The 22,759-nt window shown below is 45.1% G+C and overlaps 1 protein-coding gene across 1 annotated transcript in view; it reads right to left on the bottom strand.

Moving 5' to 3' along the window:
• Positions 1-946: 946 nt before the first annotated feature.
• Lrfn2 (leucine rich repeat and fibronectin type III domain containing 2) overlaps positions 947-22,759 on the bottom strand; it is a 163,004-nt gene continuing 141,191 nt past the window's right edge. Inside the window, exon 3 of the mRNA XM_021149730.2 lies at positions 947-2,286. Coding sequence (XP_021005389.1) covers positions 1,320-2,286 — 967 coding nt within the window. The 3' untranslated portion in view covers positions 947-1,319. The remainder of the gene's footprint in view (positions 2,287-22,759) is intronic.

The raw sequence follows: 22,759 nt of genomic DNA, 5'->3' as shown, positions 1-22,759 counted from the left end.
ATACACACACACCAACATGAGCACCCCAAACCATCGTTTGGAAGATATAAACTCTGCAGTCAGAATTACCCTTGGGAGGGGCAATTGGGGAAGAAGGGACAGGGGTCATGGAATCTGAAAAAAAAAAAAAAACTTCCTCAGGATATAAATAACCTTGACCTACATTGTAATTGGTCACATTAGACAAACTTCATGCTCTGGGGAGAAGGAGGACCATCTAAGGATGGGTTAATCACAGATACCTACCAAGCTCTGGAAGAATGTTTTTAAGAAGGTTCAGCTTCTGGTTCAGACTTCTAGCATATTCCCATTGTGCCAAGGGAGTGCTGGGACTGTTCTAGTGGCTTGTGTCCCTGGCTCCACTCCAGTATACATCATACATCTAGAGTCGGGAAGACCTAGTTCATGTTTGGAAGCCTTCTAGAACCTCCCAAGGGCATTTTTATTTCCCATGCCATTTGGTGGCCTGTTCTCATGGCTCTAAAAACCAGACTTAGGGTCTAAAGTTCCTTCCTAGAGCCTCATCCACTTTCCCAAGAGTGCCTCTGATCAGCAGAGGTTCTTGCCCAGGAAAAGGAGCAGCATCCTCAGAATAAGATCTATTTTACCTTACACCATGAAGCCCCTTCTCAGTTCCAACCTGCAGCCCTGGGTTAACATTCTAACTTAATCTGTTGTGCTGAGCTGGATGTCATGTCTGAGAAACAAAGGAAACTAGGACATTCACACATCTCAGAGCAGGCTAGGCTGTAGGGTTGGCTAGGGGTTATGGAGTCTCTGGGTAGGTGGTTCCACGATATACCGAGAGTATTGTTGACTTGCAATAGTTACCTACTCTCCCCATTCCGTACCAACACACACTCTCACATCTCACCCTCCACCCTGTTGGGCACACACTTTCACAAGTAGAGGACATTCTCAATTACCCATAAGAATGAAGAGGAGTCTGGGAAATGGAAAAATAAATTAAGAAATCAAAACAACACTGGATCCATAAGCAATCCGAAGCTGCTTGCTTGTCGCTACATTTGTGAATAGAAAGGCAGTTGTTCGCCTCTCCAAACACTCAGGGCTCAGTCTGACACATGAGCGAGTCCCATTCCCTGAGCACACCCCGCTGGGTGGTGGGGACAGGCCTGGGAAGGTGACATGGGGAAGGGGGTGTAGCTGGGCAGAAGGACATGAGGCTGTTGACAGGGAGACAAGACTGTCCCTGGATGTAAACATCACCATGGAAACTCCACAAATACTTGCCAGTGCTGACTCCGACTCCTTCCTCTCCCACTTTGAGGGTGGGAGGGAGGATACTCCTTCCCTGGCTACACAGTACTTTCCATTACCCACTCTGAGCTGCCAAATGTCCCCCGGGCTCCCACCAGGTCACTCTCCTCAAAGGGCAAGAGCATGCCATTGACAGACAGGCTGCGCTTAGTCCAGATGTTTGAGACCCGCCTAGGGGGACTGTAGCCACCAGGAACAGCTGCAGCTGCAGCTGCAAAGTCCCCCATGTCAAAAGAGTGGCTTCGTTTGGCCTTGCCCTCCAGGGGCAAAGGGAGAAGACTCCTGGCACGGGTGGCCGGGGGCCCCAGCAGTGGCTCTCGGTCTGAGTGGTGGCCTCTGGATGATGTCCCTGCCCCTCTGCCTGCTGGAGTCCTGGAGTCTAGAAGTTCTTCTTTCCTTTGACTCTTGAGGTCCAGGGAGGCAAAGGCTCCCATCAAGCGGTCAAGGCTGGGCTTGGGACGAGGAGCTGGGGGTGGGAGCCTCCAGGGACCCCGGCCCAGCCCCGCAGCCTCCCCGCTGCCCAGTGAGCTGGAAGAAGAGGAGTCACAGGCCCTGGCCAGGCTGGTACTGAAGTCCATCAACTCATTTCGCACCACAACCTTGGGTGGTGCCTGAGGAAGCTGGCCAACGGGTATCCCACCCAGAGGTGGAGGCTGAGACCCATTGGTCTGCGAGTACACATTGCTGACAGTGGCGGCTGCCATTTTTCCTGGGGTGTCGTGGTTGCAGACCTTGTACCGCACCATGAGGATTACAATGAAGACCAGCAGTGTGGCCACAATGATACCTCCGATGACCAGAATCATGGTGCCCCCCAGGATCTGACTGTGCATAGACTGGCATTGTGGGTAGTCGGCCTTGGTGAAGAACTGGGCACAGCCCACAATGTTGGTGGCCGTGAGCGTCGTGGCTGTGTCGTCCCACATAGCCAGTACGCACAAGTCGTAGCCCGTTCCGGACACCAGGTTGTTGACCACGAAGGCCTTGTTAGAGGCTGGGATCATCCTGAGGAGAGAGACAGACACAGAGAATAAGAGAGGGTAGGATGATGAGGAGAAACCCCAGGCAGATATAGAGTAATAGAGACATGTGCAGGCCTGCTGAGAGGATGGCAGAGACTAGAAAAGAGAGACAAATAAAAAGTGAAGAGAGGAAAGGAGAAAGGAGAGGGAAGAGTAGGAAAGGAGGAGTCAAGAGTTATGAGTGTAGCATAGAAAACAGTAAAGCAAAGATAGACATGTCATCTGGAAGATCCAGGAGATTGTTGGGGTGAAAGAAAAGACAAGAGAGAAGTATTCTGGGATGGCATGTCAGAGAAAGGAGGAAGATGGAGAGCACCTTCTCCAGGTCTGGTGAAGTAAGTACCCAAAAGATTCAGAAATTAAGGCAATGAATGCAAAAGTGGAGGAGGGATATAAAATGATTGTTAAGTATGGATGGTGGGGGACAGCTCTAGAAGTGGGTCAGAGGCAGAGGTGGTGGTAGTGGGGGGGGGTGAGCCATAGAAGGGAACAAGAGCACCTGGGAAGGACAGAGAGGTTAGAGGTATGAAAACTCAGGAATTAGTGGGGTGGCTGTCCTTCTCCCACATCTGTTGCTAACATCCCTTCACCTATCCCCTAAGACTAGAGGAGATCAGAGATCCTGGAGATCTCTCTGGGCTTATTCTGTGAGAATCAGAGCCCAGGTGCTATGCTGAGCCTCCATCCAGCACCTCTCATCTAAGAGGATCCTCCTGTTGAGGAGGGAGCAGTTTTTGTTTCCAGGTTTTTGGGTGTTAATAGAGAAAGCACGTGGTGCAAAGGGAGCATGTTGCACAGAGGGGGTGATAGTGACCCACTGAAGCCTGGAAAGCCACCCCGACCCAGAAGGGGATGAACACTCTGACCCTGCATTCAAATCATATCACATCCAGCTAGTAAGCTGGCTCATCTTGAAACCTGTGGGCTAAAGCATCCTTGCCTGGTCTGTTCTCCTTAGATTGGTAGGTAGCAATGACCCCACATGGTAGGTAGCTTGTCTGTGGTAGCCTGAGAGCTCCTGAATGAACCTTCCAGAAGCCTGGAAACAAGCTCTAAGACCTTTGCCATGGCATCCTTCTTCTGCTGGGTCCAGAGATGAATTCTGGGCTGTTCCATAGGCAATCCTGTAGAGAGGTCAACCTAAGCCTAAGAGTACCCACTCCAGCTTTTCTACATCCTCTTCTCCACCTCTAAGGTCTTCTACTCCCCAGTCCCCTGTGAACAAAATGTCTCCTTAATGACGCCCCCCCTCCCGAGTCTCAAGCTCAGAGCCAAGCAACGTAACCAAGATATTAAATATGAAATACCAATGCCTGAAGACTTTCACCTGATAACAGGTGGAGAGGATGGAGCTGACAGTTAATTGACAACCCATAAGAGTACAGCCCTAGGGGCTGCCATTTTCACCCTGGCCAGGCCCTGCAGATCAGCACCTTAGATCTGTCTGGGACTTTGCAGCCTTCTCTTTCTTCAGACACCATGACCATCTAAAGAGACAATAACTGTACTCTTAATTCATAGAGTAGAGAGAAATGGCTAAGGTCCAGAGAAGGTAGATGGTTTTCCAAAGCTTACATAAATAGAACTATACCTCACTCATGGACAAATATGGGAATATGTTTTCTCCTTCTAGTGAAAAAAATCGTTATTGGTAGTGGGATGGCAAGATGGCTCAGGAGGTAAAGGAGTTTGCCTTACAACCCTCGAGTCTTCATAATGGTAAATCAACTTTCCGAAGTTTACTTCCTACTTTCATACATGTCTCATTACATATGTGCATGCACACATACAAACACACTAATGAACCAGTGATTTTAAAAGAAATTCTTTTTATTATATTTTATTAATTTATTTTCTGTGTGGAGAGAGTGATGCTTGCTTGCATGTCATGAAGCATGGGTGGAGGCCAGAGTCTGTTCTCTCCTTCTATCATGCGGGGCCCAGAAATTGAACTTAGGTTTTGGGGCAAGTTTATTTACCCCAAACCATCTTGCCAAACTATAGTTTTGTGGGTGTTGTTGTTGTTGTTTTGTTTTGTTTTGATTTGATTTAAGTCCTCACTGGCCTGAAGCTGATTAGCTACCCATTTCTCTCAGAAGCACTGCTCAGAGTCCTCTGGTCCATAACCACTTACAAGATTCCAAGGGTTCTCTGCTTGGAAGGATCCAAGAATGGGTCATGGTGTGACCAGGACTGCAGAAGACACAGAGGTCCACCAGCTCCTTCTTCTGGGGTCGAGGGATGCCAGTCAGAGCAGATGCTAATTAATCCCACTAATAACAGAGCCCACTGGTAAGTGTAAGCAAGGCAACCTGGCATGCTCCTTGTTTGTCCTCTAAGTTCTTCAGGGCTGGCTGGCATGATCTTCACTTTGCAGATGGGGAGGCAACACCAGACCCAGGTCAGGTAGTGCAGCTATGGGCTGTGGTGAGTCGAGCCCTGAATTGTCACAATGGCTTGTGGGCGTGACAAGAGTACACCCCTGAGAGGGTGGATTGTGTTCCTGTGCCTGCAACACTTGCTATAAAGCACAACATTTTGCACTTAATATATCTAACCTTAGCAGCTCTGGGATGTGAGATCATGAGCCTCGAAGTCAGTTTGAGGTTAGCTGTATTTTCTTGGAGAACAGAAATGGCTATGTTGTCAGTACAAATAACTGTAGTGGCAGAGGGGGGAAGAGGGTTGACTCAGTAGTAAAGAGAACTTGCTGCTCCTTTAGAGGATCTGAGTTCAGTTCCCAGCACTCATATCAAATAGCTCATAACAGCCTACAACTTCTGCTCCGGGGCATCTGAAACCCAGAATGCACGTGAACACACACAAACACACACACAAAGAGAGAGAGAGAGAGAGAGAGAGAGAGAGAGAGAGAGAGAGAGCACAGAGAGCACAGAGAGCACAGAGAGCACAGAGAGCACAGAGAGCACAGAGAGCCCAGTTGACAGAATCAAGATTGCCTTTACCAGTAGCAGCCTCAATGAGAACTAGTTCTCATTGGGCCTCTCTGTGTGCTTGGAGGTTTATACACATGGATTCATTCAATTTCTTGTCACTTCAAAGGAAGTTATTACTTGTCCCCCATTTTATTACTCTCAATTAGAGAGGGAGGAAGCTGCTCACTTGGCACTTTCCCTTTGGAGAAATGACAGAGCTAGGACCAAGATGTACAGATGTGTGTGTGTGTGTGTGTGTGTGTGTGTGTGTGTGTGTGTGCAGGCCAGATGTAAGCCATTTTTAAGGTGGCTTTTACACCTTGACTTTTTGGAATAACATCTCTCATTAGCTTGGAGTGTACTAGTTAGGTTAGGATGGCTGCTCAGCAAGCCCCAGGGACTCTGGGTTCATCTCCTACTGAGATTTTCATGTAGTTTCTATGGCCTGAACTCAGGACTTCAGTTAACAATCAGAGCTTTAATGACTGAGGAATCTTGCTAGCCCCTGGAATGATATTCTTCTTAGTCCAAAGCAAGACCATAACTGTCTTCAGGCATCCATTTGTTCAACGGCATAGAAAGCCATGTGAAGTGGGTGCTAGTCAAAATTTAGAGCTTCAAATGGAGCTCATCTCCTATCCATGACTTTTTTCATACCCTATCAGAAAAGCTATTTAGTCATCCTTGAAGCAAGTCCAGAATCCCGGGCTTCTCATGCATTCCTGCCTACACCTCATCAATCAAGTATCTCTACAAGCTTTCCGGCTCCACATTTGGGCCTCTTCAATTTGGGACCTGGATGTAAAACAATTTAGCTCTTTAAATACTTATTAAGGGACAAGAACTACGTGTGACTCACAAAAGACTATCAAGCTCCTCATCAGAGATTGCAACCTAGGCTACCTCTTAGTCTTACCCATCCCCTTATAAACCCACTAACTATTCTTGTTCAGGTAAGAGCATCCCAAGTCAATCAGAAACTGTAGTGGCAGAAGGCACAGTCTAAAGCTCAGCAGTTAAGAGTACATATGCTTTTTTTTTTTTTTTTTTTGGTTTTTTGAGACAGGGTTTTTCTGTGTAGCCCTGGCTGTCCTGGAACTCACTCTGTAGACCAGGCTGGCCTCAGACTCAGAAATCTGCCTGCCTCTACCTCCCAAGTGCTGGGATTAAAGGTGTGCACCACCACTGCCCGGCTACATATTGCTTTTGTAGAAAATCAGTTCATTTTCCAACACCAACATGGTGTTCCTCACAGCTGCTTGTAAATTCAGCTCCAGGGGTTTCAATTCTCTCTTCTAGACTTCACAGGTAACTACAATCATGTGTACATAGTAACACATAGACATACATACATATACATAATTAAAAGATATTAGTGATTCTTTAAATTACAGGTCATGGCTACTCTATGGGATCATTTAACATGTAACAAACCATGACTGTTATAAATATTTCAGAAACATTTAAATTTTTCTGAATGTGCAATAACCTCAAATTAATTCAAGGTCAAATGCACAATGTATCTAGTGTATTTCTGGAAGCATGTCCCTACGCTCTATCATGTGACACTGAAGCCTTGATTCTGAACACACAATGTGTACACATTCTACTATCTGTAATGTCACATCAACCAAAGCCAAAAACCTCTGCCCAAAACACCTCAGACTAGACTACTGTATATTTTAGTGTTTTATACTATATATGCAGAGAGTTCTGCCCCCTATAGAAACATACTGATTTAATTATACAAAGCAAAACTTACTATTTTCCTCGCATCCTTGCCTAACATGTAAGTATCAAATTATACATCTTTGGATTGTATTATGTTTGATTTTTAAAACTGTTATTTGAGTTGCTGGCTTGAATTTTATAAAAATTCAAATTAAAAGATTTTTTGGCTTGGGATTGGGACAGAATTTCTGTCAATATCTTTTGAAATCGCCATAAATATCTTTCTGCCATTTTATATTATGTATTTATGCAAAGTGGCATTCTCAGTATTGTAGATTACAAAATCAAAATATCAATCAACTCTGAAAAATGTTGAAGATACTTCACATCCTTCAGTATCAAATATTCAGCCAAGATTTAATTCTTTATTTAAAAATAAACAAGTGCATCCATCTCATTAGTATGCAAATTTGCATTGCTCTTCAACACATGGTAAAATTAAATGTTTACCAAGGAGTTGTTAAAAAATCAATCTCTTAATGGTCTGTTATCAATAAGTCTTTGAATTGTATATCTATATTATATACCTAAATACTTGGAATCTTGTGATTTTCTTCATTAGTAAGGGGTTTTGAGTAGTAATAGTTTAAGAATCTATTGCATAGGAAAACAAAAGACTATACAAAAGGACTGATTCACTGAAAAGGAGGCAGTCATGGCACAGAGGACCAAAATGTAATAGCAATGACAATGGCCAATATCAGACAAACTGTCACATCTCACTGCTCCAGGGAAGAGAGAAAATCATGCAAGTACAGTCCATAAATAGATGCTGATCGATATAATATCTGTCCTTACTCAATGATCAGACAATACAGAAACTAAGAATAACTTTTACATCAATTTAGCACTGGCTGTCACATGCAAGCATGTGATAGATTTTCTGATAATTTATTTTGATTATATTCTCCTAAAATCCTTGGTCTGCAACAAATTAAGAAGAAGCAAAGTGAGTCCTTCTTAGGGAGTGCTCTGAGAGTCAATAATTTAGAAGATGGCTTCCTAACATCATTCAGCATTATGGATCCTCTAGTTCTCCCCTATCTGCCATGATAAGTTCTATAATTGGGTGGGTGTGTTTCTTTTCACTTTATAAGAGGTTTAGTAGCATTTCTTGCCTCTAACACTGATGTATCAGGTATTACATCCTAAGTTCTGACAAACTAAAAAGTTGCTAAACATTGCTAAAGGTTCCCCAGAAGAAAAAAAAATCACACTTTGTTGAGATACAAAGGTCTATAGAATTTGATTCCGGGGTAACCTCAGAAGGTGGGAAACAAATGAATAAGATACCCAATATCCCAGTGCCACGCCCATAAGCATCTGCTGTTATCCACCCTGGTGAACCCAAATGAAGGCAAATTCCATGATCACACTGACCAGCCTTTCAAAATATAAATCAAGGATTCAGGGAAGAATGGGTCCTGGGTCAAAAGACAGGAGTTAACACTCATCAGGGTCACAACTCTGTCTGTGAAAAACATTTCGGAAGTCTTGAAGTATTATTATTGTTTTGTTGTTGTTGTTTAATGTGCACTGGTGTTTTGCCTGCATGCATGGTGTGTGAGAGTGTTGGATCCCCTGGAATTGGAGTTACAGACAGTTGTGAGCTGCCATGAAGGTGCTGAGAAATTGTACTCAGGTCCTTGGAAGAGCATCCAGTGTTCTTAACTGCTGAGCCATCTCTAACCCATTTTAAAAATCATTTACCCGAAAGCATCACTGTTAGCTGAAAGTATGAACTACTATTTTAGTTTAAGATACTCCAAAGTGTTACATTTAATTAAGCTCACATGATTTAAACACAATTTGAAACATAAACCCAATGCTTATCAAAAAACAGGCCTAAATGGCTGATTCAGAGTCTCCCCGCCCTCTCTCCCCCTCCCTATCCCTCTCCCTCTCCCTTTCTCCCTCTCCCTCCCCCCTCTCTCTTTCTCTTGCTTGTTTCTGACTACAGACACAATATAACCAGTCACTTTTTTCTCCTGTAACTATGTGTATCCCTTCTTGAGGACCTACCTAAACTCTCAGACTGTGAGTCAAAATAAACCCTTGCTTTATAAAGTTCGTTTGGGGATATGTTGGTACCATAACAAGTCACATAACTAATATACAAGGTTTTCCATTTCCATTCATATTTGCCCACATCCCTTGCAGCTAATTCTACATGTTACATTTAGCAAACAGATGGGAGGAAGTCATATGTGGTGGACTTTTAAGAGCAAGGATGCATCCCCAACATGTTCCTTCTGTTCTGCACTAGCCTTTGTAGGGATTTACCTTGGCTGTCTAGAGGACAATAAGTCAAAAGCAAGTGTCTTTACTAGTGTGACATGCTGGATAGTAGAAAGCTCAAGGTACTAAATAGTATTGCACTGTTCTGCTGAAATAGTGATGCTTCCTTGCCTCATATAGTTCCCTGGTAAGATGAGGAAATCTAAAAAGTCTGTCTTTACCAGTGGCCAAAACAAAAATAAACATTGGTTTGTGTTAGTGCAAGTGACTACTCTATGCCTGAAGGGTAGTCCTTGTCTGTTTTAAGTAATGAACAAATATGCCCTCTTTTATCTTCATGGTTCCTTCAGTCTCATCTCCCCCAGCTCCCCAGATCCAGCCATTTGTGTCTTCCTTCCCTCCATCAGAGACATACCACTGTTGCCTACTGAGGTACAATGCTCATTTAGTGAGGCCTTGTTAACTACTTGCTTTAATTCATGTTTTTGTATCCCTATCACCTATCTTCACAGCCCCACATCTACAACCCATTGTGGACAGCCACTACATCTTGCTCCCATAGTAAACAAAATCCTATTAAACAAAGACAGATAACCCGTCATCATCATCACCTAGGGACATGAGTCTCAAAGTGGGTTGTGTCCTTCCCAGGTAGACTGGAGCTGGGGTTGGTTCAGTGGTACATATGTTCATACTCACAAGTTCTTACCCTACGACAGCTACACACAGTTTATATCAAACAGCATCTCTACTTTATGCAGTGACAATCATACATGGAGAAACTTAGTCCTAAGCAGATAGACTATTTTCTCAAGTCCAACCCAGCCAAAAGTGGCTGGGCCAGTGTGACAAGCCATTTGGCCCTCTTTATCTGCATGTGCTATGTCTCCAAAATCAATACATTATGCCCTAGAATTATTTGAACAAAAATTTCTGAATATATGCATGTGTATGCTGCCTATATTTGTCTCTGTATGTGAAATATGTGTGTGAACGTGTTTGGGTGTGTGTATGGGTGTCTTTCAGGTGTATATGCAGACCAGAGCCATATTTTCTTCATTAAACTTGGAGCGCAATGATTGGCTAGAGTAGCCTAGGTATCCAGAAAAATCAGAGGTCTCCTGTCTTGGTCCTGCTAGTGCTGGGGTTACACATATACACACTCTCTCTTATTTGCTCTACTTTTTTACATGGATCATAAAATCCAAACTCAGGGATTCATACTTGCAAGACAAACTCTTTGCCCACTGAGCCACATTTGCAGATCCTGTATATTTTTTTCTGGTCAATATTATTGAAACAAACAGCTCTCCAATTATTTAGACAGTATTGACATTGTTTTCAGTGTTGAAAGAGGTGTGTAGGAAGGAGCTACAGTGTTCTGAGGCATTGTGAATGTTACATGCCTATAAAGCACTTGAATGTAAATTTTGGTGTGTTAGAGAGGTGCCCTGTAATCATTTGTCTTCATACACCAAAGATTAACAGCACTGTGTTATCCTGAACATCAGGGTAGAGTTAGAGCATCTACAGAATTAGAGCTTGCCAGAAAACACATTTTAGTGTTAAAGCAGGCTGTTTTATAACAACTCACAAAGAAAAAATACACAAGTAATGGTCCTGATGGACATTTATTGATGCTTACTAACATTGAAGCTATTCTGAATATTTTGTACATGTTAATTTAGTCCTTTTGGCAACCCTATGTGTAGGGGCAGGGAACTATCATCCAACCTTATGAACTGATGAAGAAATCAAAATTGTCAAAGTGAGGTGACTTGCTCAAAGCCTCACAAGAGTAAGTTTATGTTCAGCCAAGATCTGAAATCTGGATTTAGTTTTTCAGAACAGATAATTTTTTTAAAGCTGGGTATGAGTATGAGGCTTGTTAGTCAGCCAGTACAGCCATAAAGGCAAGTTCCAAATCATTCGGAGACCCTTTTTTTAGAAACTTAAAAAAGAGGGGTTGGAGAGATGCCTGGATGTTAAGAGTGCTTTTTGCTATTACACAGGACCCAGGTTTGGTTCCCAGCACCCTTGCTGGGTGATGCAACCACCTGCAGCTCCAAATCTCAGGTATCTAATGCCTTCTCCTAGATGCTATCGAGTGTCCAGCATACATGTGGTATACAGACATACACTTCCATACACAGAAATAAAAAATAAGAACAAATTAAACATAATTGAATGGTGCTCCTGAGGAAGGATATCTAAAGTTGACCTCTGACCTCCACATGCATGTGTATACAAATGCATGCACATTCGAGCACACATATGCTCTCATACACATAAACCAAAACACATGTGCACACATACCCCAAAGAATGCATACTGTAAAACAGCCATGATGGACATTATCCGAAGATCAAGTTCAAATCTTATGCCATGATATGCTGGGTAAACTGCCTTCATGGGATATTCATTTGGGATAGATGGATGGATGGATGGATGGATGGATGGATGGATGGATGGATGGATGGATATGGATGGATGGATGGATGGATGGATGGATGGATGGATGGATGGNGATGGATGGATGGATGGATGGATGGATGGATGGATGGATGGATATGGATGGATGGATGGATGGATGGATGGATGGATGGATGGATGGATGCTTATATGGCTTTCTGTCCTAAAGAAGCACTGGGGTAACCTGCTTTGATTCCAGCCTCTAAGCACACAGTACTCATGTGAATACTCTCAGATAGGAGCTGTCATTTTATAATGAGGATACTCAGCATGATGAAGGTGTGGCATGGACTGAAGCTACTATAGGGATTACTAGGCTCCTGTGGCATCCTGTCCTCTGCCTTGCCCTGTGAAGAGGTGTCTTTCCTACTGGTAGGCAAGAGAAACACACTCAAAACGTACCCCTGTTGTGTTTCTACTGATCCTCCCAAACACCTCTGCCTCTAATAAAAAGGCTGGCAGGGACAGAGCAAGGCTGTAGATTTAAAAAAAAGAAGAAGAAGAAATTATCAGGAGACATCTCTGTCCCACTTTGGGCTAGAGGGGTGGTCACAAAGGGATTATGGGAAGAAGCTGGAGGATGAACATCCTCTGTTTCCACCCACCAAACATACCAGACTCAGACCCAGACAATAAGCCTTTGATTCATTGACTTCTGTGTGAGCTGGGGCAAATCACCTTTCCACTGTGCTTCAGCCACTTCTTATGTTCTAGAATACTGCAAGTATATTGCCAGAATGAGCTGGTTAGCAGGGTATTGCTGCCAGAGGACTATGCCAGTAGGTCCCAACTACAAATATACACAAAGTTTAACACACAAGCTCCCTGGGCTCTGGGATCAAATCCTCTACAACTCATTGGCTGTGTGTTTGTTACTTCATTTCTCAGACCTTTGGTTTTCCTGTTTGTAAAATAGCTTACAACCTTGCTTAAAATTATATGAAGATTATATGAAGTATGTGTACACTGGCCCATGTGTGTGGGGGGCACATGAGTGTGCACATGCACATGTTCATTGGCCATAGGAATCACTAGACAAGAGAAAGCAACTGAGGCTGTTGTCAACCATGAGTCTATACTGAGGAGTGAGCATTTGGAACCATGTCCTTAAGGGAAGCTGTCCAGTGTGGCTAGGCCCATAACTTGTCTACCTGTCTACTTTACCCTGTTCTTTGCTACCTCTACTCCTTTGTGACCTCTCAGTAGATGCCCTACTCACAGTCAGGTTAACCAGATGTACAAAAAGCAGTATCTCCATACTGTGGAGACATAGAGGTTCCTGGGGCTCACTGGCCAGTCGGTCTAAACAATTGGAGAGCTCTAGGTTTAATGAGAGACTGTCTCAAAAATCAAGGTGGAGAACAATAGAGGAAGCAGCCAGTGTCGACCTCTGGGTAGGGCTATGTCTCTGTGAGGTGGATGGAGCTGACGATGTTACCTCCTAGAGCGCTCTACAGCTCAAAGGTTTTCAACACAACTAAAGCCCAGAGCCAGTTTTATTTGGAGTCCCCAGAGGCCATTACCTTCTCTCCCTTCCCTTCTGCACACAGGATACCCACCACAGGCTGGAAGAAGAGCAGTCGCTCCTGGCAGTTGGTGATTTACTGATGTCTTTATCCACAGTCTGATATTTCACAGTTCCCAGGGCTTTGCTGGAGTAAATATGACCTTTTATCCTTTGCTTTGTTTAAGACTCAAGGTCAACAGCCCAGCTGTGATCTACAAGTTACTTTGTCTGCCAGACATCCTTGCATTAGAAGCTCACACCAGAGATTCACAGCTCCACTCTTAGCCCTTCTTGCCTGCCTGGCTGGTGGTGCTAGGGGTAGAAAGCTGTGACCATGTGGCTCTAGGGAAAAGATGGCTCTTGGAGGGCTGAGACTAGGTCATTACTCTCTGCTGTCTGCCCCAAGTCTGCCTGTTGTTAGGGTCAAGGCATGACCTGGTTTTGTTTTTGGTTTTTTTTTTTTTTTTTTGTCTGCTCAGAGGTGGTGATAGCAGCCAGTGTAGCTGTGACTCAAATAGTAAGTTATAGATTAGAACGCCTGAGGCCATCATTTCTGTCTGCAAGGAGAAGACCTGCATCTACCTGACTCAGATGGACTCTTCCAGTCCCTCTAAGCCACATCCTGCCCTCAATTCAAAGCTTTGTTCCTCAGATATCATTAGCACTGCCTGAAAAACTTCTTGCACTTGTGTAAGTGCGACTCCTCTGAAGTGCCCGCCCACTTTCTACTTCTCTGTGGGTGGATGACAGGAGAGTCAGCTGGGCTCATACATTCTGTTTTCTCACAGCATCTCCACTGGCAGTGGATGATAATTCTGGGGGTGTCAGTGAGGAAGAGAATAGGTAACAGGATAATGTGAAAGTGAATGGAGTCACTGGCCTTGACTTAAACATGTCATCTGTAACTCTCACCCCCAGATCCACCTCACACCTCAAAGCCTCTCTTGTCCTGGGAGAAGTATGGAGACACTCTTTGTAGAGTATGGCAGACCAGGGCTCAAAATTTCTTTCTTAGGAGGCCAGAGATGAACAGATGAGCTTAGGTTACATGCCAGGTCTGTTTGTTGCATCTGAGAACTTATTCACTCCTGAGCCTTGTGGGGGATGGCCCTTCTCAAAACACACACACACACACACACACACACACACACACACACACACACCAGATCTCTGTAGATGAGACCTGTCCTTAGGCCTGGCTCCAAACTTATCTTCGTATAAAGACCACTGCAGCAATGTGGAGAGTGGGAGTGAGGGGTGGGGTGATTGGTAAAGGAGAAGGCTAGTGTGGGTAAGCTTGGACTGTCTTGTTCTTACTCTGGTTGTTTTTTCAAGCAGTGAAATTGGGGGCGGGGAGGTCCCATTTTAAAGCCAGAAGAACCAAGTCCAAGATGGCTGTGCTGATCAAGGAGCTAGATAGAAACCAAGGACCTTGGCTTTTCCCTTTTCCCCATCCCAAGTTCTCTCAGGCTTTTGGCCATATACCCAGAAAATGCTCTTAGTTTTCTGTAGCTGCTAAGACTTCCACTGTGCCCTTCATAGCACCAGCTTCCTCTATTGTCCATTACCCAAAGAAACCACACCAGTCCCTCCTAGTTTTCTGCCCATTATAGGCAAAAAACGAACAAATGAACAACCACCTCTAACTGCAGAATTTTGGGTCCTTTGATCTGTGATTGTTTGGGAGGGGGTCCTCTGAGCCTTCTCACATGTAAGGTGAGGAGAGTACAATCTGAGTCTCAGCCACAGCCCACCACCTGGAAGCTTTCCTGGTCCCTGTCCTGGGGGAGAGAGAACCGCTGACTCCCAGCCACACCCACATGGAGTTTTCCAAGCTTTTCCACTCAGACCTTCTTGGCAACAGTCAAAGTCGGGGGAGGAGATGAGCACAGGCTGGGAGCAGCCTTGGCATCAGCTCAGCGAGCACGAGGTGGCATTTTGATGGGTGGTAAAAATATCTCCCAAGTGTTCAGGGCCAGCTGCTACCCCACCAACATTGTAACTTCTCAGATCCTGTCCCCATGCCGAGAACCTGAAAAGCCCACTCCGTCCACATGTCCTAGGGGATAAAGCACAGGTCACCAAGACCCCGATCTCAGGCTACTCTTATATCTGTAATAGCTGCTTCTGTCATGGCCAGATACTAGCACAAAACGGGGGGGTGCGGGGGGGGCAGCTGTCAGAAGTGCTGTGGCCTGCCTAATGGGCTAATTAAACAGTATCATAAATAATGACTATCTATGCTAGGATGTGGCCCAGTGAGTAGAGTGGTTGCTTAGCATCACGAGGCCCTGGGGGTCCATCTCCAGCCCGGCACAAAGCGGGTGTGGTTATACATGCCTGTAATCCCAGCATTTGGGAGGTAGAATCAGGAGAACCAAAATTTGAAGGTCATCCTTAGCTACATAGAGAGTTAGGGGCCAGCCTGAGCTACAAGAGACCCTGTAAAAAGTCTTGAAGGCAGAGTGAGAATAAAAAAACAAACAGAGGAGAGAGAGAAGTGAGGCAGAGAAGCTGGGTCAGCAATGCAGTTGCAGGCTGAGCTATACACTGAGAAGTCAGAGTGTCTGCTCTGCTCCCTACTAAGAGTCTTTCAGGGGCCACAATAAAGTTCCCCAGCAGAGGAAAACATAACCAGTGCTCTGTCAGAAGACTTAACATGGCCCTGTCTTGAGACATCTGGTTACTCCCACATCACATCCTAGTGGCTTTTGCATGTATGTGAGTGCCAAGAGACAAGAGGCTCTCTAGAGAGGGCAGGGCTCTCATCCGTCTAGAACTAATCTACCTCATTCATCTTCTTCCTATAGCCACTTGGCTTCATCACAGCACAGCTCTGCTCTGCTTTCAGATCCTCAGTGTCTCCTCTTCCTATAAGGTAAAACCCAAGCCTTGCTCTGACCACTGAGGACCTTCCTGGTGTAGTCCTGCCCCCACCTCCAACTCACTCTCTGCCACTCTGCCCCAGATGCTCCCCCAGCCCCGGAGTCCTTGCTGCCTCTCTAACAGGACAACAGGACCAGCACATTCTCTCCCAAGAACATTTGTGCACTGATTCCTCCGCTCGGCTATTTCTATCACTTCAGGTCTTTGACCCCATTCCACTCCTTGGAGATGGCCATCTCTGATTGCCCACAATAAAAATAGCCTAAGGCTGTCTCTTTCCTTTTTTTTTTCCATAGTGCACATTTAAAATACAATTTTAGAGTTGAGCGTGGTAGCAAACACCTTTAATCCCAGCACTTGGGAGGCAGATGCAAGCAGATCTCTCAGTTCCAGTACAGCCAGGGCTCTACTTAGAAACTCTATCTAGAAAAACCAAAATTTATATTAAATTTAATTAATTAAAATAAATTTTGAAAATTTAAAGATTTATTTTATGTATGTATTTGTATATATGTATACATGTATAGTGTGGGTGTGTGTATCAGAGTGCAGGTGCCATTGGAAGCCAGAAGAAGCAGATACTTAGCAGCTGATGTTACTGACTAGCGTGATTTGCCCAGTGTGGGTGTCAGAAACCAAATTCAAGTCTTCTGCCAGGGTAGTGCATGCTTTTAACCTGAGCCTCTCTCCAGACTCTAAAACACTGTTTTGTGTTTTAAGACAAGCTTTTATGTAGCTCAGGATGATTGGACTCAAGATAAGAGTTTAGGATGACCCTGAATGTCAAATCCCCCTGCCTCCACCTCCTGAATACTGGGATCAGAGGCACACACCACCATATCTAATTTCTTGTGATGCTGAGAATTGAACCCTGAGCTTTTGTGCATGCTAGACAGGTACTCTAATGAGCTACATCCACTGCCCCATATCTTAAATTCTTTCCCTCTTATCTCTCTCCCTCATAGGTCTGAAAGCTTCTTCAAAAACCAAGCCTTTGACTATATTGTTTCAATCAGGAGTCTTGTCCAGAAACCCAGTAACTATTTTCTGCCTTGACTTACCTGCAAAGAGGCACCACATCTGGAACTGTAATCAGAATAGACCTCTTCTCCCTTACAGCTGCTTTTATTGGGTTGTTTTATCACAGCAACTGAAGTGAAGCCAGAGCAACCAGGAAAGAGCAGAGAGCAGAGCCCTGCCTCTCCCCCATCCTCGGATTGGCTGTTCATACTCAGCACAGAGGTAAGATAAGTGCCCCCCCCCAGGCTGCTCTGTGTGGGAACTTCCCACAGACTCTGCAAATTGTCTCTTTGGAGAGTTCAGAGTTCAAGTCTCAGAGTCAAAGATGAGATGCACATGGTACAATGAGGCTGGACCAGGAGCTCTGGGTTTCTCTCTCTCCATATAAGGACCTACCCCAGCAATGGATTGCAAGTGTTCCATAGATCAATGCCAATGTAGATCCATGAGGCTGTGACCCCAGAAGTGCCTGGGGAGGTCTAAGGGTCTAAAACATCAGATGCCCAGCCTGAGCCAACTAAGTAGATGGTGGTGGATGTCACAGCAACCAAGGGGTCCTAAAGTACAGTCTGGGTTGGCGGCTCAGCACTACAGAGCAACAGGAGGAGATCCAAATGCCTGGACACCAATCTTCCCTGACTCCTGCATAGCCCAGCTGTCTCCGAGGAGCCAGGTCCTATGAACGCTCCTAGGAAAGGAGTGTTTGGTATTTGGTATTGCTCTGAGACCTGTGGCCACTGGCACTGTCTTCAGGTTCCTGATGCTCCCCAAGACTCTATTACTTCCATAGCACTCAAATATGCATGGATACCACAGGGCTGGTTTACTCTTACTAGGAGGAAAGTGAATGCATTTTGGGAGAGAGAGGGGTACAGAGCTACCCTCAACTCAAGGGATGTCCCCAGCCAAAAATCTCTTCCAGAGCAAGGGGAATGAAAAGAAGAATTGGTCACCTCTCAACAGCTTGAATCTGAGATGTGTCACCTTTGAGCTAGTAAAAGGGACAGGATAAAAACAGGGTGGTTTGATCGGATCTTTGACAATGCACCCTGCGAAGTATCTTCCTATGCACAAGCCTGTTGCGGATTTTGAAAGTCTCCTGTTGTCACGCTTATGTGTCCATTGGAACTTCCAATTGAATGGCAGACATTTCTGACCAGGCAAACATACTTTCTACTTTTATCATTCATCAAATCAGTTGTCCCTTTTATAGCTCTACTGGATTAGGAAAATGAAGACACATGGGTCAGCCCAGCAAATAGACAGGACAAGGTTGTCCAGAAGGGAAAGGATTAGCACTTCCAGCCCTAGTACTTCTTCTTGGCTTTAGTATTTCCAGGTCCTAGTGGTACTCCCTAGTCCCAGTACTGCTTGGCCTCAGTACTTCCTGGTCCCAATAACTCCTGATTCCAGTACTTCTTGGTCCTGATACTTCTTGGTTCTAGTACTTCTTGAACTCAATACTTCCTAGTTCTAGTACTCCTTGGTCTCAATATTCCCCATTTCAGTACTTCTTGGCCCTGGTTATTGCTATTTTCTAGTATTTCTGTGTCCCAGTGCTTCTTGGTTCCAGTATTCACTGACCTCAGTACTGACTGGTCCTAGTACTTCTTGAATGACTATGAAGAATACTCATTCAAACTTATTGTGTAGTTCCTTCTCTGTCCCAGACCGTGAAACTTGCAAGACGTAATCTTGACCCATTTTACAGATGAACACAACAAGACTGAAGACAGTGACATGCCTTGCCTTTGGCTGTAGGATTAGTAAATGAATCTGGGTATAAGTCAAAGGCTTCAAGTGTTCTAGCTGCCCATCCATCTTCTCTATATTTCAAGCTGTACCCAGCTTTGCAGAAATGTGCTTACAATGTAGTGGAAGTCATTGGTTGGCTCTTCTGGCAAATCCCCCACTTTGCTCCTATCCTTTCCTTTCTGTTCTTCCCTCTACATAGAAAGGACTTTCAGCTGCTTGGCTCCTGCAGACATTTTGTACTAGGGCAAATACTGAGCTGAGGGTAGTAAGGGAGAAAAACAGAAAGGGGCTGGATCCTTGGTGACTAGGCAACCCAGAAAAGCAGAACCCCAATTCTCTTTTCCTGAACTCTTTTTAAAAGAGGGCATACTGGTGACTCCCCCACCCCCTCTCCCCGTTCTTCCTCTTCCTCTTCCTCTTCTGCTGCTGCTGCTGTGAGGCCTCTGGTAACTTGGTCTCTTTGCTGCCATAACCACTTGGTACACTTTGGATTTCAGAGAGCCACATCCTTCCCAAAGTAGCAGGGTGGTAGCCCTGGGTGGCTATTTCTGAGTAGGACCAGGGTTCGGGTTGGCACCCTTGTTCCCAGCTTATGCCAACATTGCTGGCACTTGAATTATAAAGAAGTGATACTGATCAGAAAAATCCCCCAAATTCGAGGCTGAAGTGGGTGCCTGGTCCATGCCCCAGCTTTCCAGGACCCTAGGGGGCTTTAGTAAAATGACCCACAGGGCGAGCCCTGGGGTGGGTGGAGCCAGGGCTCATTCTTACCCTTCCTATCCCTCTACTTGTAGGTACAAGATTTCAATAGGAAGAGAAGTTATAAAAGGATGCATCCTCAGAAAGGCTGACTTGATGTGACCCCTCCTCACAGCAGCATTGTCCTGTCTCTCCAACTTCAAATGATGCATATTCCTCTCTTTCTATCTGTGGGTGCTCAGCACCCCTTCAGGAGAAGCCTGCCTGCCTAGGGACATAGGCGAGTCCTGAGCACAGGCAGGGGCCCCTGCACCTCACATGCCCTCCTCCCTTTAGGAAACAAATATCCTGATTTGTTCCCCCGCTGTCTCCAAACTTTCGGGGTGGTAGAGAGCAGGGAACTGAGATATAACCAGATGGAATGGTGGTGGTGTAGACTCCATCTTTATATCCCTTTCCTAGGGCAAGGTGGCGGGAATGGCCGCGCAGCAAATAACAGGCATAAAGATTAGTATTGACTCTCAGCTTGGCGAGCTCTAGAACCATCTAGGAGGCAAATCTCAGGCTAGTCTGTGAGGAAATTTCTGGAATGGGATAGGTGAGGAAGCTGCAGGAAGACCAATTTATGAAATGTACTAAGCACCACTCAGTGGTTTGAGGTACGGGACTTAGAAAAATGGAAAACGCAAGCTCAGCACCAGCATCCTTCTCTCTCAGCTTCCTGACTCCATATGATCTGACCAGTGGCCTCACAAGCTCAGCACCAGCATCCATCTCTCTAGGCTTCCTGACTCCATACAATCTGACTCATACTCCTGCCCCAAGCCTTCTCTACCCTGAAAGACTGGACCTTCAAACTGATTAAGAATCAACCCCTCCATAAGTGACTTTGTTAAGTAGGCAATCCATCCCAAGCCCTGAACAGCTCATCTGTATGCTCCATACTCTAGAGATGAGGTGTCCCATCAGCCTAGATACTGACAGAGTAGAAAGAGCTTCTCTGGTTGTCCCCTCAAGGGGGACAACATACCTCAAGGTCCCTCTTGTCCCTACATTGAGGTGCTGGACACATCACACAAAGGGTGAAGGCAAGCCTGTAGCCTGGCTGGTCCCACTGAGCTGTAGGTAGTGAGCTGGCTATGCCCCGGGCCCTCTCTGGGACTGCTTCCAACATCTCATCTGCTGACAGATGTTCCTGACAGCTCTTAGAGACAAGTGTTTGTGAATGTCACTTGGGCCGATAATGACATGCAGGGCACTTAACTTTGCATGTCACACAAGAGATGAGGCTTAGCTGAGATGGTTTGTTGCTCTCTCTGGGTGGGTGAGGGGCTGTTTTCACCACTACCCCCTTCCTTGCTCACTGCTCTCCCCTCTGAGGGGTACCCACTAATGTTATTCTTTCCCTGAAAGGTCTGACCCTGATGATGTGAGATGTGACTGTCAATCTTCCCTGTCACTCAGGAAGCAAGCCAGATGGTAATCTGAGAGCTAAATGAGTCCAGAGTGTTCCAGTGCCTTCCTGCAGGGCTTGCCTGTGCATCAGTGGGGGAAAAAGTACCTTGGGGGGTGAAAGATGTCTATCTAAGGCATCTGATAATGAGAGCTTTCATGACAGAAGTTTTCCTTGGTCACCTGAGATGAATCAGGTTTCCCCATCTAGAAAGAGGCCAGAACCTGGACTGTTTTGGAATGAAGCCTAGAACCACATGCATCAGACATTGCTCACAGCTCCCCTAAGGTTTGGTAAAACCCTTGGATATCAGTTAGTGACATGGGTCGGGGTTAGGCTAGGCTCTCTGAACCTCTAACATGATCACTATCTCTGACCTTCATGCTCTGGGGCTCAGATGCCTGGGAGGTCCTAACATCAGAGCACAGGGTCCTGCACAGTAAATGCCACAGAAACCATGCTGTCCTGCTGAAGAAGAGTCATAGACTGAAAGGATTGGTATCACACTAGTTAGACATTCCTACTCCTACCACCCCATCATCCCTGGAAGGGGCTTAACTGGATTCTCCTGGAGCACTGGAAGCTCCCAGATCATCATGGTTGATGCTTAGGCTGCCACAAGGCAGCACTGAGATCTGTTTCCCTTCTGTTCATCAAGTGTGGAATTTGTAACCTATATGCAGACATCACCCACCAATGACCATGGGTGGGAGATGTCTGTACTAGAGCAGAACAGGGAGGCAAAACCATATCCCTAGATCACCAGGGCAGGACCATTCAGGAAAAAAAAAAAAACAGCATTAATGGGGACTCCTCTGAGGAGAGAGCAGTGAACAGGGAGAGTGACATCTCATCTGAGCTAACCTCACCTGTGAGCTATGCAGGGTAATGCTAGTGGGATTTTATTCTTTTGATGGGCCAGTGCGCGCGTGCGTGTGTGTGTGTGTGTGTGTGTGTGTGTGTGTGTGTACATGCACATGCATGAATGCACCAACACATCTATCTGTGCATGCATGTTACATACACATTGCCCTTTTCTATTCATAAATGCTTTAACTAGATCAGAGGAGCTGGGATCTTTTTCAAAGTCCTTTCATCTTCAATGTCAATTTTACCTCATCTCATCCGAACTTCTAAAATCTCATTTCTATGCTGGGCCATTCTGTATTGCACTCACTACAGCTCTATTCTGGCCATTCTGGATTAAACACAATACAACTCTGTTCTGCACCACAGAATCACAACCTCCCCTGACCTCAACACAGCAGACAACTACGGTGTCTTTTAACACTCTACTGTTACATGGGTGCAATGTCCTTCTGAGCAACAACTTCAAGCCTAGGTAACAATTCTGAGCAAACCCAGTTCTCCTTACCTTGTACTTGTGTGGCTATACTTGTAGCATATTCCTTGAAATAAACAGATGAATAACAAATATGACCAAGGCAAATGACAGGTAGATGACAGGTGGATATATAGACAATGAGAGATGATAGATAGATAGATAGATAGATAGATAGATAGATAGATAGATAGATAGATAGATTATAGGTGGATAGATAGACAATGATAGATGAATGATAGACAGGTGGATAGACAATGACAGATAAAAGATAGATAGATAGATAGATAGATAGATAGATAGATAGATAGATAGATAGATTAGATAGGTAGATAGATAGATAGATAGATAGATAGATAGATAGATAGATAGATGATAGATAGATAGATAGATAGATAGATGATAGATAGATAGATA

Source organism: Mus caroli, chromosome 17 (assembly GCF_900094665.2).
Source record: "Mus caroli chromosome 17, CAROLI_EIJ_v1.1, whole genome shotgun sequence".
Classification (NCBI taxonomy): Eukaryota; Metazoa; Chordata; class Mammalia; order Rodentia; family Muridae; genus Mus; species Mus caroli.
The sequence above is the reverse complement of the archived record's forward strand: the minus strand, read 5'-3'. Positions and strand labels throughout refer to the sequence as shown.